Source organism: Ambystoma mexicanum, chromosome 1p, assembly GCF_040938575.1.
Source record: "Ambystoma mexicanum isolate Mex_15411 chromosome 1p, UKY_AmexF1_1, whole genome shotgun sequence".
Taxonomy (NCBI): Eukaryota; Metazoa; Chordata; class Amphibia; order Caudata; family Ambystomatidae; genus Ambystoma; species Ambystoma mexicanum.
In genome coordinates, this window is record NC_090921.1 from 95,015,251 (window position 1) to 95,032,321 (window position 17,071).

The 17,071-nt window shown below is 49.1% G+C and overlaps 1 protein-coding gene across 5 annotated transcripts in view; it reads right to left on the minus strand.

The window, feature by feature from the left end:
- Positions 1-17,071, minus strand: part of PLD2 (phospholipase D2) — a 730,967-nt gene that overhangs the window by 171,104 nt on the left and 542,792 nt on the right. For all 5 annotated transcript variants that reach the window (XM_069644098.1, XM_069644072.1, XM_069644080.1 and 2 more), the window contains one exon: positions 13,012-13,122. In XM_069644098.1, coding sequence (XP_069500199.1) covers positions 13,012-13,122 — 111 coding nt within the window. The remainder of the gene's footprint in view (positions 1-13,011; positions 13,123-17,071) is intronic.

A 17,071-nucleotide genomic window follows, 5' to 3' on the forward strand; every position in this document is an offset into this window, starting at 1 on the left:
AGTGGTATAGGAGGTTTCCCCCCAAAGGTGAAGATGCGTAGTCTGGTGTCCTGAAGCGCCGGTGGTTCTGGTAATGTCCGCTATTGTTCGTCGGCCATTACGTTTACTGAGGCTCCTGTGTCGTGGAGTACGTGTACTGGGGTACTTTGGATAGTCATTGCACGCCGGGGTTGGCGTGTTCCCCGACTGTTAGCAAAACTGACATGAAGAAAAGAACCTCATCTTTTCTCAGACTTGCACCTGGCAGGGGGTGGGTCGCCTAGCGGGCCGGTGGACGCAGTGTTGGCGGATTGGCTCGTTCTTTCCTGCAGGAAACCTTTGGGGCGTTCCTTTCCTCTCTGCACTGTGGCAGAGGATGATGCCTTGCACACCCTTTCAAAATGGTTTGGGATGCGACACCTTGTACAGGTGTACCCCTTTGCCGGGCAGTCTTTCGTGCAGAAGGTCATACCCACATTGCGGGCAGGAAGCTGGGACATTTCGCTGCTTTTTCTGCCACCAGGCATTTCTTATACCTTGGCTCCTTGGAGGTTGCCGACCCACCAGGCACACTTCTTCCAGCTTTACAGATTTCAGGGCCAACTCCATTTTGAAGACCTTTCCATCCGCCAGTTCGCGAGAGTGTCCTAGCTCGAGGATCCTGTGGAGCGCGATACGTGGTTCTCTCAGAATTTGTTTCCAGAGTTTCATTGAGTGACATCCAATGATAATTTTGAGCCCTACCTCCTCTTCCTCATTCTCCCATCTGCAGGTTGAGGCGAGGTGCCTGAGGCGACTGTGGTATTTGTCCAAGTTTTCATCACCCTGCTGCATAGCCGTGCACATCAAACTTTTCATAGTCCGTGTTTACCATAAGTGGGGGAAGGGGGAGTAGTCCTTCAGTGCTTAGTCAGGTGCGTCATATGAATCATTTGTGGGGCGCAGGGTTTTCAAAAGTTTGTGGACCGCTGGTTCGGCTGAGTATATCAGGGTGCACTTCTTTACGAGGTCATCTTTCTCCCCTGCCGCATTGAAGTACATATCTAGGCGCTCCTGCCACAGTTCCCATCAAGGTCCAAGTGACGTTGGGGCCCCATTAATTTCGAACTAGCATAGGGGTGCGAGAGAGACGCGTTATTGAGATGACCCTCCATGCATGCGCGGTGGAGCGGGGGCTGCAGCGGCGTCCTCAGCCGACATGACACCAGTTATGGGGTGTCGGCGCAGGTGTTGATGTAGGGGTGCACAGGCGCTCCTGGGGAGCTGCTGCCTCTATAAAACTTGTATGGTGGTGATGTTGGTGCCCACCAGAATTGTTGTGCTATGTTATGTTATTGGGATTTCTAAAGCGCATGGCCACCCAAAGGCATCATGGCGCTAGAGAGAAGGCAGCAGCCAAGAACCAGAGCATCCTACGCCTAAAACAAATATGTTTTAACTGCCTTTCTAAAGGCCAGATGGTTGGATAGTTTCTTTATAGCAACAATTGTGCCACTCTGGGGGCCGTGGTGTGGCAGGGGGAACAAAGTGGCAGCGCACAAGCCCTCTCCTGTGAGAGCCGCGCTGTGTTTTAAAAAACAAATCCTTGGTCCTCAGTGATTGAGGGACTAGGTTTGGGTGAACGCTCTGGGCGTTCCTCAAATTCTGGCCTGGGTCAGTGCTATACAGTAGGATGCTGTATCTGGGCTGGGGTCCCTTACCGGTGTGCCGGAGCACGAAGAGGCTCTGTTGCAGGCGGAGGGATAGCGCTCTGTGCGGAGCGGAGGCTCGGATGCAGCAGAATCCTCAATCGGAAAGCACACATCAGGGTCCACAGCCCTCGTTGCCAGTGCTATGGGCTCTGTGCAGCCTAAGCGCGCAGCAGGACCAGCAATGATGCACTGACTCATGGTGATGGATGACAGGCCCGTTCCAATCTCCTGCACGGACGCGGAATGTCATGGCGCCGGTTACATGACACCACAGGTGCAGACTTTACGTGAAATATCACATATATAGGGAACCCGGACAATTTGGGCAGAGAAACAATATGAGGGATAGAGCACGATTGTGAGCAGGGCTGGCAAGAAAGGCACAGTACGGAAACCTACAAAACACACTTTATAGCTTTTTGTTTATATTTATCTACTCGAACATAATGCATGTTTCGTGCATAACTATTTCGTATTTTTCGGTAACGAACATTAGGCAATCAGTATTTTCTACGGATACCCTCTTTTTTAAAAAAAACTTTCTTTATTGAGTTTTGTCAACATAGTTACAGTCAATACAACAAGACCATGCACTGGTCTACTATCGCGAGGCCCTCCCCCCACTTGTGTCCAGCCCCCCCCACCTGTCCTTTCTTGCTTTTGCCTGTGTGGTGTCAGGCGGAGAGCCGGTTTGCTAGCAGTTAGGAGCTCGAGAGATGTATTGCTTCTGGTGTCGTTGGTTCAGTCTCTGGTGATCCACTCCGATTTGGAGATATAGCCGGACTTTGCGATTATTTTTCTTCTTCTGTTGTCAATAGGTATGATATGTAGAGGCCCCAGATGTCCAGGGGACGAGCAAGGAGGGGCAGTGTCCTGATGTAGCTAGTTTCAACATCTTGGCAGTATGTGACATCCCGGAGCTATTGCTGAATGGTTGGCATGGGTCCCCTTCCCCAGTTACAGGCTATCCGTCTGCGTGCTAGTACAAGCAGTAGGTTCGCAAGTCGTCTGGTGTGTTCTGGCAATCGGTTGGTTAGGCTCAATAGTGTTAACATTGGGCAGGGGGTAAGCTGTACTCCAATGATTGCTGAGATTTTCGTTAACACGAGTTTCAGAACTTAGTTATCCCTGGACAGGACCATGCAAGGTGAATGAAGTCCGCCTCTGGGTAACCACATCAGGCGCATGCAGCAGATATCGTTGCTCTCTGGGCGTGCAGTTTCGTTGGTGTGTAGTACGTCTGGTAGATGTAATTGAAGTGAATCTGCTTGTACCTCGTGTTTATTGCCACTTTTTTGGTAAGTCTTCTTGTGTATGTCTAGTCTTCTTCAGGTATCGTTAAGTTGAGGGACTCTTCCCCCATCTTCTCCAGGAGTTTAAGCAATGTGAGGACTTTTCAGTGAGTAGGGCATTGTAAATGTTTGTTACCAAGCGGCCTTCTCCTTGTTTGACCCCATGAAGCAGGGGCCAGGTTGGAGGTTGAAGAGGAAATGTGGGCAGTCTGGACTGAAGGGTGTGTCGAACTCTGTAATAGATGAAAATATCTAAGGCGTTAGTGCTCCCCTTCTCGCAAGTTTGTTGTAAAGAGATGAATGTGCCCTCTGGGAAGAGATCTCTGAATGTGTCAATTTGTAGCTTTTTTGTCCATTGCTGGAAGACTCTTTCCGACGTGATCGGGATTCCTGGTACACTTCTCACTGGAAGGAGTGAAGAGTACCTATACTGGATGCTGCACCGTTTAGCCATTTTCCTCCAGATGGCGTATGTCGTATACATAGTGTTCATTGATGACGTAGGTGTCTGTTGGTGCCCAAAGATGATTGCACAAAGGAGATGTGGGGTTGCTAGGGCTCTCTCAATCTGTACATGAGGTCGGACGAAATGCACCAAATACCAGTGGCTAAGGTATTGTGCTTGTGCTGCCCAATAGTAGCTTTCGACATCTGGGAGGGCGAGACCGCCTTGAGTTACTAGAAGAATCAATATGGTGTAGGCCACTCTGGGAACTTTGCACGGCCAGATCAAGTCCAGAATCACGGATCTGATTTGGTGGAGGAACCGCTCTGGCAGCAGCAGGGGGATATTCGCAAAGAGGTAGAGCAGTTTGGGTAGAATTATCATCTTTGCCAGGGCAACTCTCCCCCATAGCGTAAGAGGTAGTGCCTTCCATCTGTTTACTTTACCCTGGATTATTTCTAGCGTGCTGCCGTAGTTATCGTGCATAACATCAGCGCTTGATCTCGACATTAGAATCCCCAAGTATCTGACCTTCTTGTGCTGCCATTTGAAGCCAAAGTCATCTGCAAATTCTTCAGTGGAGTCAGTGAGGGGAAAAATGATTGATTTTGAGTTGTTAATTATTAGCCCGGCGAATACCATCTGAGGACTGCTCGCATTACTGGGTTCAGATTTTCTCAAGGGTTATGGAGGAGAAGCACGACATCATCGGCGTATAATGACACAATAAGTTTGTTGGGGCACAAAGTGAGGCCTCTGTGTAAATGATGCACTCTGAGGTCCGATGCTAGGGGCTCCATCACCAGGGCGAATAGCAGCGCCGATAGCGGACAGTCCTGTCTTGTTCCACGTCGTAGAAGAATTTCGGTAGAGCTCCTGTTGCCGAGTAATATGCTGGATGTCGGTTTTTTGTATAGGAGAGCTATCAGTTGTATAAACCGTTTTCCAAGACCCAGCCATTCGAGGACAGCCAAGAGAAAGGGCCACTTAACGGAGTCAAAAGCTTTTTCAGCGTCCAGAAAAATTGCTAATGCCTGAGACTACGGGCTAAGGGCACCCATCACCGCGAACATCTTTCGCAGCCAAAATGATGTGTTTCTGCCGGGGAAAAATCCAGCTTGGTCTGCCAGTACCAAAGCGGGCATCAACGGCAACAGCCTTTTGGTAAGACTTTTTGCAAAAATTTTGTTATCCAGGTTAACGATATCGGCCTTTAGGAGGCGCATTCCTCATGTGGTTTGCCTGGTTTATGTAGAAGGATGATATTTGCCTTGTAGAGTATTGGTGGTAATAGTTTTTTTTTCTATGGCTTCCTCGTAGACTTCCAGTAGGAGAGGGGCCAGAGGTTCTGCAAAGAATGTATAAAATTTGCTGGTCAGACCATCTGGGCCTGGGGCCTTGGTGTTCGGCAGTGTCTTGATTGTTTCTAGAATTTCTTCTATAGTAATGGGTGCATTCAGTGGCTCCCGGAGCTCGGCGTCCGTCCAGTAAAGCTCTATTGAGTTCAAGTATTGTGCTAATTCGTCAGGGTTCATGGCGTAGTGGGAGTTATATAAGTTTTGGTAGAATTCATGAAAGGTTTCCACGATCTCCTCTTCGGAGTGGACCAGAGTGCTTGACTGCGTCCGGACGGATTCGAGTACTGTAGGCTTCCTGTCTGCCATGACCAGTCTGGCTAGGAGTGTTCCGGGTCTTTGTCCCTCACCGTAGTTACGGATCTTGTGGTGTCTCCGAAGAAAATTGACCTCTCTTGCTGCCGAGGTTCTAAAGGTCTCCAGTTCCAGTTTGATGGCCGCCAACGTGTTGGGGTCGTTTGCGGTAATGAGAAGTCCTGGTCCAGAAGGGCGCCGTGTTTGAATCTCCATTGAGGTCTGCTGCCCCAACCTCTTGCTGTAATGCACTCTAGGGTGACTGCCGAGTGGTGTGAGAGTGTTCTTTTTTTTTTGTTCAAACTTTATTTCTTATTTTCAACAAGAAAGAAACATATCAAGTACAAAGCAAATGTTACTAGGCCAGCAGGCTATCATCCAGGTAACAACATAAACCTGAATCAAAGAATACAACAAACAATAACCTTGAAATACATATTAACCCCAACACATTTAAAAACGTAGTCATGAGCGGTGGCCTGACATTCCCAAACATAACAGACAACACAAAACAAGAGAACATAACACAAGCACCCCCCCCAAAACGTATCCAGTAGACGTGATGCAAACCCATTCTATTGCACAATTCCGATCAAGATGGTTTACCCATAAAAATCATTGAAATTCCCCCATTGTTCATCATAACGTGCTTCTTTGCATTGCTTATAAAACATAGTCTTCTCATATTTAGATAGAACTTGCACATCTAAAATCCAATCCTCTACTGTTGGTTTCTTTCTTGTCTTCCAGACCTTTAATATCTGCTTAGTAGCTACTAACAGAACTTTGGCAATCCAACATGATACTACCCAATCATATTTGCAACCATTCCTTGGTAATTGCAAAATGATTGCTAATGGATTCCGTGGATAGGTGATGCCCCAAACCTAGTCAATCGTATCAACCACATCTCTCCAGAAATGTGTCACTCTTTCACAACTCCACAACATATGAAGTAAACTACCCCTCTCTTTCCCACAACCCCAACAACTGTCACCATCCACCATTCCTAAAGCATACATACGGGCCGGGGTCCAATAGGTTCTACTCAATATTCTCTGGTGAGTGTAACGCAGTTGTAAGTCCGCTTTAGCTTTAACCGAAACTCTCCAGACCTTTTCCCATTCATCTTGTGTCAGTTCTCTACCCAGCTCATCCGTCCATGACAACCTCAATTTTTCCCATGAGTTCAACCACTGTACATCTGTTTGCATAATTTTCAAAATATTTGACACATTTTGTGATCCACAGGCCAATATTTTGAGGACTTCAGGTCTAGTAGTGGACTAGTAGTGTTCTGCCTTATGAATCTTTCTGGGTTTGTATCAGTTTGAAGTTCGTTGGTTTTTTAATTAATATGGCCACCCCCCTGGCATATGAGGAAAAAGAAGCAAAGCATCGGTGGCATCCCCATTCTCTGGCCCAAAGGTTTCCTGAGGAAGAGCTTTGATGAGTTTCTTGAATGAGGGCCACATCAATTTTGTGCCGGCGTAGGTATTGGGTTATTTTCCTTGTTTTGACCGGCTAGTTGCCTCCTTTAATATTCCAGCTAACTAGCTTGAATTTCCCTGGAGTTTTTATGATTGATGAAGCCGCTGGGGTTCAGGTGGCCTCACCGTGATGAGTTTAGTTGATGTCCTGAGTCTTGTGGGTGTGTGACACCTCGGGGCTGGCTGGTGTCTGGTTCGGACTCCAGGCCATTTTAGCAGGGGGTTCCGCTTGGTCGGTGCATGTTCCTTTAAACTAACGAATCTGAGATGGGCATTCTTAACTTGCCAACTGTTTCCCTCCCCGTCACACGAGCAACTCCCAACTTGCTTGTGGTGTGTACCCTCCCCAATAACGTTCAACTGGGGCTCTGTCCTACGAGCCATTCCCAAATTGCTCGCACGCTTTGCCCACTTCAACAGCGTTCGGCTGTTGGGCTTTAGTTTTGCTGTGCTCGGGGCGCTTAGAGCCTCCCAAGTCTGCGGCCCCGTGGTCGTATACTAATAGGTGATGTGCTTCGGTGTGGTTGTCAGTGGTTTTGCGGTTCCTTATGGTGGATTTCTCTGGGCTCTTTCCCGTTGTGGTGGGGCTGGGTTGTTACTCGGTGGTCTGCATCCTGCTCGGTCTAGATAGTTATTGGCTTCTTCTTGGAAGAATTGTGTTTTCCCATTGTGTTGTACCCTCAGTCTAGCCGGGAACAGCATTAAGTATGGGATATGATTCTCACGTAGTCGGTGTTTGACATTCGAAAAGGTCCTTCTTTGAGCTTGTACAGTAGGTGAGAAGTCAGGATAAAAATGAATGACGTCTCCGTCATGTTGAAGTTCGCCCTTCTCTCTCACCAGTCTCAGGATCGTGTCACGGTCCTTGTAATTAATAATTTTGGCTATGATTGGGCAGGGTGGTGCACCCGGGATCGGTTTCATTGCCGGGATCCTGTGTGCTCTTTCGATGACAAAGAAGTGGGACAAGGCCTCCGGCCCAAAGAGCACTGTGCACATTGTTTCCACATCTTCTTCCATTTTCGTCTGCAGTTGACGCACTCCAACCCCCACGATTCTCACGTTGTTTCTCCTGGAGCGTCCTTCCACATCTTCATTACGGGCAATAGTTGTTTTCATCTGCGATTCTAGTGTTGACACTCTGGCAGTGAGGGCATTTGTGCCATCATCTAGGTCTGATACATGTTGTTCGACTGTGTCTAGAGGTTCGGTGTGGTTGTCTAGCCGATGTTGTAGTTGATCTACTTTGGAGGAGAGACTGTCCATCTTGTTGTCAAGGATCCCAATCCCGGCTTTTAGTTCTAGCAGGATTTCCCTGATATCAAGTGGTTGCATGGAGGCGTCATCTTGGGTTGTTTCATTTTTAGGGGACTCCGTACTTGTGTTTCATGGTGTCTTGGAGGAAGTGCCGAAGTCGAAGGTCAGCTTTTGCTGAGATTTGTCTGTCTTCCCCATAGCGGTGGTTTAGTTGCAAGTGTTGGAGAACCGGCTGGGGTAGGAGGGCAGTAGATTTTTGCCTCCCCGGCGAGGGACTGGCTGTGGGTGGTCACGCTTTAATCGCCCGTCTCATCGTGGTGACGAGGCCCAGGCAGGTAAATAGGGATAACGAGGGTGAGGGTTTCCCGGGAACCCCGGGGTGGCGCTGATCCGGCAAAGCAAGAGTGCAATTACAGGCTTGGCATTGGTTTTAGGCCAAGTTGTGGACTGGGAGGCTGACGTGTCTGCCTCCCCCAGCTCGTCCTGTCACAGGTGTTTGTGGCCTCCGATAGATCCCGCCAGTCTTTTATGGTTTCAGGCTCTCTGTAGTTGTATAGCTGCGATGTTGCGGGGTGTATGGTGCCGTCTCGACAACGATGACATGGAGATGGGGTGAGCCCCGGACTGCGCAAGCTGGGCTCTGCTGCTCTACCAATGTCACCGCCTTCGCCGGGGTTGTGCCAGATTACACTTTGTATAAACTAGGGGTTTTAAACCATTGGTGGGGGAGTCTTGGTGACTGCGCCTGGTGAGTTCCACTGAAGCAGCGAGGTTGTGTCGGCAATGTCTGCTCGTAATCTGCAAGGTTTGAGGGGCATGCATGTCGTTCCGTTGTCCCACCACTGTAGGAGTTCTGTCTCGAGGGTGATGCCTTGTCCTGTCTCCCTCTCGCTCACACCCTACTGGGTTGGCTTAGGATTAATGTGCAGGCAGGTGGGGGACAGCCAATGTCATTTGGGGGGAAATGTGGAAGGGTGCCCTCCTGGGATCTTACAAGGGCACCCTCTTCACGCTGCACTCTCTGGAGTGTGGGGGGGGGGTGGGCGGGATGGACCAGCGCCTCAGCCGCCGCTGCGGCTCTCACTCGACCCCCTGGGAGTACTTTGCGTCAAGGCCAGCAACAGGCCCAGGGACAACCCCCCCATACCTCCAATCGTGCTTTTACACCATCGCCTCTCTCCCGGCCGCACCACCGCCATGTAGAGTCTTCTTCCTCACTGGCTCTAGGTCAGGCACCTCGGGGCGGGCCGTCGCAGCCTGCTGGACCAGCGGTTGATGAGTCCGCCGCGACCCGCTGCTTGTTGTATGGCTGTGGGCTTCGCCAGCCAGCACTGCCTCTTTCGCTCCAGGGCTCCCCCAGCTCCAAGCTCCTCCATCCTGCCTCCAAGTCGCCGGTTTCGGTCTCAAGCTCACCTCGCGCCACGGGGCCCCCCTGAGCCCGTTTGTGGTTCGCAGCACCCGGCCGGGCGGCTGGTTGTAATCGTTTGGGGGGGCGCAGGAGGCAGTTCCTGAACCCCTCCTGTGTCCTCGTTTTTGAGCTGGTGTCCGCAGAGAGGTCCCACTCTCACCCGGCGCCGCACTCGGGCTGCGGGAGTTGTCAGGGGGTTTTGGGCCGACGGGGCCGGCAAGGCCGTGTTTGCTGTGTGGACACCTGGCGGGGTAGCAGCTCTCATTTCGTGTCGGTTGGGGCCCAGAGCTCCACAGTTCTTGGACGTCCTGCTTGTCGCCGTTAGCCGCTACTATTCTGGGTGAAGAAATAGCTTTATCCCTGCCGAGACTGCTAGGATTAGTCAGGATTCATTGGGGCCACACAGAGCTCACTAAGGAGCAGCCATCTTGCTCGGCTCTCTAGCGCCCTCTACGGATACCGTCTTAATCACCCCACCCCTCTTCCTCCTTTATAATCTTCTCCCTAGTTCTCCTCTCTGCTCACCCAAGCATGTCCCATTCTCAACCTGTGCCCTTGTTTTGATATTCTCCCCAACTCATGGCACTACACCTGTTTCACATGAAGTACCCCATCGAGATACATGTCCAACTTCAGTTGGCTTGTTCAATTATACATGCAGCCTGCCATTGCCTATCAAAACGGTGTGAGGGTCCTGCCACATAAGGAATTGGAGTGCGCATTCTCCTCTCCCTATGCCGGTCTCCACACTTCTCCTTTCCCTCTCGCTCAACATTCTATCTGCTGGTTTTATCGCTCTCTTCTCCTCTCTCTGCACCCCATATCCTGGTCTTAATTTGCTCTCACAGTCTCCCTTGTCTGTACTCTCTAAGGTGCCCAGGACAGTGTCTAGGTGGTTCGGACATGCCGTGAGAACCAGGGGTCATTCTTCCTTTGTTCTTTAGTTGCTGGGAGACCTAGTCCAAGATCTCAGGGTCAAGGAAAGTCCCTTCTTCTGTCATTCCCAACCAGAAAGGTTTGTAAAAAGCCTTTGCGGGGTTGTGCCAATTGCAATGAGTAGGGTCCTAAATAGCAGTGTCTCAGTGCAGTAGGCTCTGCTGGACATGCCAAATAGGTCCTTGGGGTGGTTAGGGAGAACACCTTTTCTCTTCCATGGAGTTCTTGGTCTTCAACTCTTTGGCAGAGGACTTAGTGCTGAGGTCAGACCCAGACCGCCTTGTTTGCAGGAGTGGGGCTGGGGTACAGGAGGTTTGGGAGCCCTAGGAAATTCCAATGTGGGGATCCCACCCTCTTGGCTACACTAACACCGCCCCTAGCTCAGTCTGCCTGCTTTAAAAGGACACCTTTACTCAGCACCAAGGTGTGAGATGGGTATTGACATGACAAAACCTTCTGAAGCACGGGTTTCGAGGGGGCCGCCCAGTGAAGATTTCTGTTCCCTGGAGGAAGGTGTAAACCCTCCTTTGGGGATCAAATAGAGGCTTCCTGAGTTGGAACAAACATGGTTGTGGGTGCACCAAAGTCACACAGCTTAATACACATCAGGCCATGTTATGGATGTGTCACTGTCCACCAACCTGGCACTAATGTGACATCCAGTGGTTGTGGCTGTATAATTGTGTAATGTCACCAGTTACCACTCAATAACATCGCAGACCATTACTGCAAATTCGTTTTCATTGAATATTTTTTAACAAATGTCAGCTAAAATATAGATTGGGTGTTGGTTTGGGGTGTTCATTAATGTGGGGGAGGAGGGCTGGCTGTGGACCCCGCCCCCCTCCATTTATTCTGGCTGAAATTTGTTAAAAACAAAATTCGATGAAAACAAATTCACAGTAATGGTTTCGATGTTTTCAAGTAGATCCACGTCACTAGCCACCATGTCATAACCAGACATGTCATAACCAGACATGCCTTCTATTTAGCTATTTAGTTTTTAAGAAATGCCAAAGAGTTCAAATGACACCTTGATCTATTAGAACTTGTTTTAACAGCTGTGTTGAGAAATCCACATGGCCATTCAACCGGACATACTGCACTGCAGCGCAGCTGCTGGTGATGTTAGGAGACTATCAGAGCAAGGTACATGGGTGCATTTGGCTTTTTGGCATGGTGCATTATAAAAGTGGGGTCTGATTAGCAGATCTCACTTACAGAAACAGAATTACCAACAACATTCTTTATAAAGCGCAAACAAGCTCTGGTTCTTTCACCCTTGCAGATGGCTTTCCCTCACTTCCCCAATCCTGTGAATAAACAAGGGAGCTTATGAAAAGCTCTTCCATGGTCACGTGTCACCATGCTCAGCTCCCCACACCGCCTGGTTGCTGAGAGGGTGACTAATGATGAGAGGAGTATGGAGGAAAACAGAAGCAGAAGGGGTGGACAGTAGATTATGTCCTGTTAGAACAGCTGAGCCACTTCAGGAAAACTTGTCAGACCCCCACCAGTCTGGCGATGTCTGACAGCCTATGGCAACCTCTGGAAAGCAGCGAGAACAGTGGCCCTGGTATTGGAACATCCCCAAGGAACCAACCATTTGCAAGATGGAGGGAGAGGGGATAGGATAGACACTAGCCACACTTAGAAAGAGCGACCCGGAATGGCGGGAGTAAGAAACAGAAGACATAAACAGGACTAGAAGCGCCGTACCTGGCGTACCAATGAACAGAGGGCCATAGAGCAACAGAGCTAGTCCATTTTGGAAAAGAGAAAGCCGCCAGCTTGAGAGGAGGACACATTCTTCCCACAAGACTGACTAGCAGATGGAGCTCTCAAACACAGAGGGGTCAGCGATTGGGAATACGAGGATTGGGAGAAAGCCGCAGAGCTGGGAAAGGAAAGCTTTCGGGAATGCTCTAAAGAAAAAAGTGGGACCAAGAAGGGAAGGGGAAGGGACATTATTTAAAGAATCAGTGAACTGTTGCAAGATGTAATGCCGTTTTGAACACAAAGTATAGTGGAGCGAAGTGTTACAAGTATTGCTGAAATGTTTCAAGATTAAATGCCTTGGTGTATAAAATGTGGTTGTGACATCACCAGCGAAAATCATAAAAAGAGGGATTACATAGGAAGGCTTGCAAATGGGAAACCTTTATGCTTTGAAGAGCAGCTGGTCAAAGAGATTGGGAAATAGAACTGTTAGACACTGGGTGTTTAGGTCAAGATAAACTACAACCAGAGTTATTGCCTATTGGTAGTTGTAGTCAATGCTACCTACAAGTCCCTTGGGAATCCTAGCAAACCTCTAGCATCAGGAAATGCCAGAGAACGTCCCGACAGCTGTTAGAACATTAAAACTCTTATATTGTACAGGATGGTGTCCAGCCTCAGATTACATGCTCATTAAAGTAGACACGGGGCGAAGTGGGGAGATAGGCAAACAAAGCATGAGAGGATGTGATGAGAGACAAAAGAAGCGAGAAGAGCTAAAGGATGGAGGAGCAAAGGAGAGTGGAGGAGGGGAAGAGTGAGGAAGAAAGGAAGATGACGAAAGACTAGGTGAAGTGAGAGCATCTCCCAATGGACAGACATCTGGATATCAGGAAGGAAAAAGAGTAGTTTATTTGGGGGCGTGACAGGCAGCAGGGAACAGGAATAGAATACAGCAGGATGATGGAGAGAAAGTTAATTGATCACAGGAAACTGGAATGTACCCTTATATTGTGGGTGGAGTAACTCATGCTTGAAGGCAGACTAGAACATTAACACAGAGCATTGCAGAGGAATGAAGAAAGCACGTTTCTGAAACAGGGCATAGGATACACAGCAATAATAACACCAGCTTGGCCACATACCTTGATATTGGGGTGCATGAGCATGAGGGCCCTCTTGCTGTACCCACTGTTGATGCCGAGGGCCAGCTCCACTTCTTTGAAGAGAAGAACACAGACACGGACCCCTTCCTCCTGCAGAGAGAATGAGACGATGTTCAGCTAAACCTGGTTCCACGGCAGGCCAAAGGGGCATGGGGATTGGAAATCTGGTTCATGTTGACTGGCCTAAAAATGGGGGTCTAAAGCCAGGGCCCCGTGCATCTGTTTCCTAGGATTCTATGGACTAGTTCTAGAGGGTTTAACAGCTCTTCTGGTACTGATTTAGGAAGAGCAACCTGTAGAGAGAAACAGGGATTCCCGCAAAGACTTCTGGACTCTGAAAGACAAAGCTGGAAGAGTAGCCAATGCTTCAGTCTCAAGAGGGGTGGGGGGGTAATAAAGTACAGTTTATACTCCCACAAACACACAAAGGAATGGCCAGACAGTAGATTACTGAAAAATATACTTTGTATATAAAGGTGTGCCTAAAAGAAATAGCTATATTATAGGAAAATGCTTGAAAGTAGATGGAGTATTAAAAACAGCTAAGTTAACGTAAACTACACACTTCACCACATCAGTGAAGCACTGAAACCATGTCCGAGTCGAGGTGACTTGTGACCCCCCCACCAAATTTAGCAACCAGACCGTTGTTTGTGGGGTGAAACAGAGCGGCTGAAGGCAAAACACAGACTAGCGGACGTAGAGCTAAGAAAGCAGGGAAGGAGTATGATGAGCCAGGAATGAGACAGACATGGTGTGGCTATAAACTTTTATTCAAATGAAAATGGTGTTGGAAAATGCCTCCCTAGCTCTAATCTCGTAGAAATGTCCCTACCTTAACCAAACGCGAAGGAGCCTGTTCATGACGCGATGTCCAAATAAATGTAAGTCATGTGTCTGTAATCCTATTCTGGCCCTCACACTCAAAAATAACTAAGGTGTAACGTGTTATTTTTTTTGTCTTCTTAAAGTGTACAAAAGGTTCAAAGTTCAACAAAAAGGGTTTTCTACACAAAGTTCATGGTTCTAGGAAGAACTTCTTTCTCTAGGTTCTTTGTCCAAAACAACCAACTTATAAAAGAATCACCCAGTTTCCAAGAGGATTTCTCCCTCCCCTCAGAGCATTCACATTGTTGAGAAAGGGGCTCCCTTCCCAGGGTTTCTCTTTGCTTCCAGTCCCAAAGGTACCTTTCTTCCAAAGGACCTTTCCTTTCTTTTAAGCACGCGTTCACATTTCACCATGTTATTATCTTTCTTAAACTTCTTCTTCTACTACTTTATACAGTTCATGTATATTGCTGTCGCACAATATTTCACACACATTAGTCTTTACCCGGTATACTCTCCTGCCAGGACTTTTCTATACAAATACCTGCTTTTCCAGGTAGGACTTTATTGATCCGCTTACAGTTTTTTAACAAATACTTTCACTCGATTAATGGCTTTCCATGTGCGTTCTCTTTGCGCTTTTATGCGGCGGCATAACTTAATATATATTAGTGGGAAGCCAGATGGTATAATATGTTCCTCAGTTACGAGCGTCCCCTCGCTTTCATTACTTTTCTTTCAATTTGTTTCTCGGTTATGGCATCATTGTGCCGGCAACCCGGTAACACTTATTTTTCCTGGGCTTACCTGTTTCCTTTGTCGCGGCTTCGCTTTTGTCTGCTTTGCTGTATTGGCTCGGTGTGTGCCCGGTTAAGCACTGCCTTGCTACTGCCTTGCTCACAGCATTTCCCTTCCTCGCTGTAAACGTCTGGCACCCCCTCTTCCCTCCGAAGTCGGTTCGGCCTCTCTGCTGTCCTATGGCAGCGTGTCTTCCTTCCGTGTGGTTCCTGTATGTAAACTTTCCAGCCCAATTACCTCTTTCCCAACAACTAGACCTTTGCGTTTGATACTCTGTCTTAGAAATCATCGTTACTCATCTGTTCTTCCTCGTGTCAGTGGCCATTGTCCCGCCTTTTGAATGACATTGAGGGAGTAACTGCTAAACTTCATAGGAGTAATCTTTACTGCTTCTGATCTCTTCCTCTTGTCAACAGTTCGTATGTGGTCCCTATTGGGATCTTGGGGGGGGATGGAACTGAAGTGGATCAACTAAAATGTTGGGGAGAGATAATGACAATATGTTATTAAAGTCTGGGGAATCCAGGGAACATCCCTGAAAGGGAAGGGGGGTATGTGGTTTCCTCGAAGATCCACCATTTCCCCGAGGTGTACTTGCCCACCAGGTGGTTCTCCCTCATATAGCCGCCCCAAAGGTCAGGATCAGGATTAGGTTGCAGCTGCCATCCCATGGCCACATGGGTAGAAGCTGCCTCAGGGAAAGTCGGGAGGATATCACTAGATTCATCCCAGGAGGAATTAATGAAAATGATCGCTGGGATGAGTAACGTTACGGAGGCATTCAGATCAAGACACATTTATCAGGAAAGGAAGGAGAACAGCCCATTATTGGCAGGACAAACATTCCTGGAGGACAACACTAGTTGTCATGACCTTGTCCCCCACAAAGGGGCACGGGCCCTGGCGAACCCTATTGGGACCTCCTCGGATGCCCTGGAGCCAGTACTGGCGCTGCTGGCATAGGAGACGCTCACTGGGACAGGCTTCCTATGGCCGATGGGTAAGCATGGTTGCCCCCATGTGGAATACTAGAGAACTGTATGCTGCGGTCTGGCTTTCAGGGTGGGGCCGCCCCAAGGGAACCTGGGACACTACCTAGCTATTTAAACCATGCCCGAACAAGAGCACGCGCTTCGCGTTATTCTGCCTTGCAGCGTGACGCTCATCCTGCTCAGCATCCTTACCTGCTCAGCTTATCCATCGTCTTCGGAGCATACCCAGGCCTGGCCATCCCCATACTCACCAGTTCTGCATCATCCTCCGACCTCAGAGCACCAAGGCAAGTTCATCGCCATACTCACCAGTTCTGCAGCATCCTCCGACCTCGGAGCACCAAGGCAAGTCCGTCGCCATACTCACCAGTTCTGCAGCATCCTATGACCTTGCAGCACCAAGGCAAGTCCACCGCCATACTCACCAGTTCTGCAGCATCCTCCGACCTCGGAGCAGCCAAGGCAGGTCCATCGCCATACTCACCAGTTCTGCAGCATCCACCGATCTCGGAGCAACCAAGGCAAGTCTATCACCTCTAGTCGCCGAGGTCTGCAAGACAAGTTGGCAGTTTAGTCATTTGCTAGGACGCTTCCAGCGCCGCAAGGCGACTCTGCTTACCTGCTCGAACAGTCTTCAGCTTTCTTCACGACCTCCACCACCTGCGACTAAGACAAGAGTTAACTCATGCCAAAGACTTATTCTCATCAATAAAGACTTTACATTAAGACTTACCTGGAGAAGGAGTTGCAGCCGGTCTGAACTCTGGCCCTCGCCAGTGAAGTAACTCGGCGGTACGGGCCCACATCGACGTACCCCTGCCCCGAGTGGCAGGACGGAGAGCGCATCATTAATATCAAAAAGGCGAGAACTGTCCTTAGGGGACCTGCACAGGAACGCGGGAGGCGGGTGACCTAGTAGGAAATTATCTAAGCTGCCCCTCCTGTCTTCTAGAGCTGAATCCGCTTATCCAGAGGTTCCGGACGAGAGAGGAATACGGAAGAGTCCTCAGGAGTGTGTCTGGAGACGCCCCCGTGGGAAAGAACAGGTGAGCGTTACAGAATGCGAAGCGCCATCACATAAACCCACCTGGGCATCTATTATGGAAACATCGGAAACTGACCAGCTGGCCCAATTGTTGGGGCAATTGCATGCGAAAGTCCATTCCGTGCGGCAGGAGACTAATGCATTGCGAAGAGAAGTGATTGTCGCCAAGGAAAGGACAGATGACCTTGGAAGACAACTCCTCCAGTCACAGGCTGGCAAGCCCAGTTACCCAGAGTAAGTCTCTCCACTTCGACTACCGCGAACAGTCCTGTTCAGATTAACCTTCCAGGGACTATTCCACTGGCTCCTCCGGAACGGTTTGCGGGGGACCCCCGCAGATATGCCACTTTCATGAATCAATGCCGCCTCCACTTTT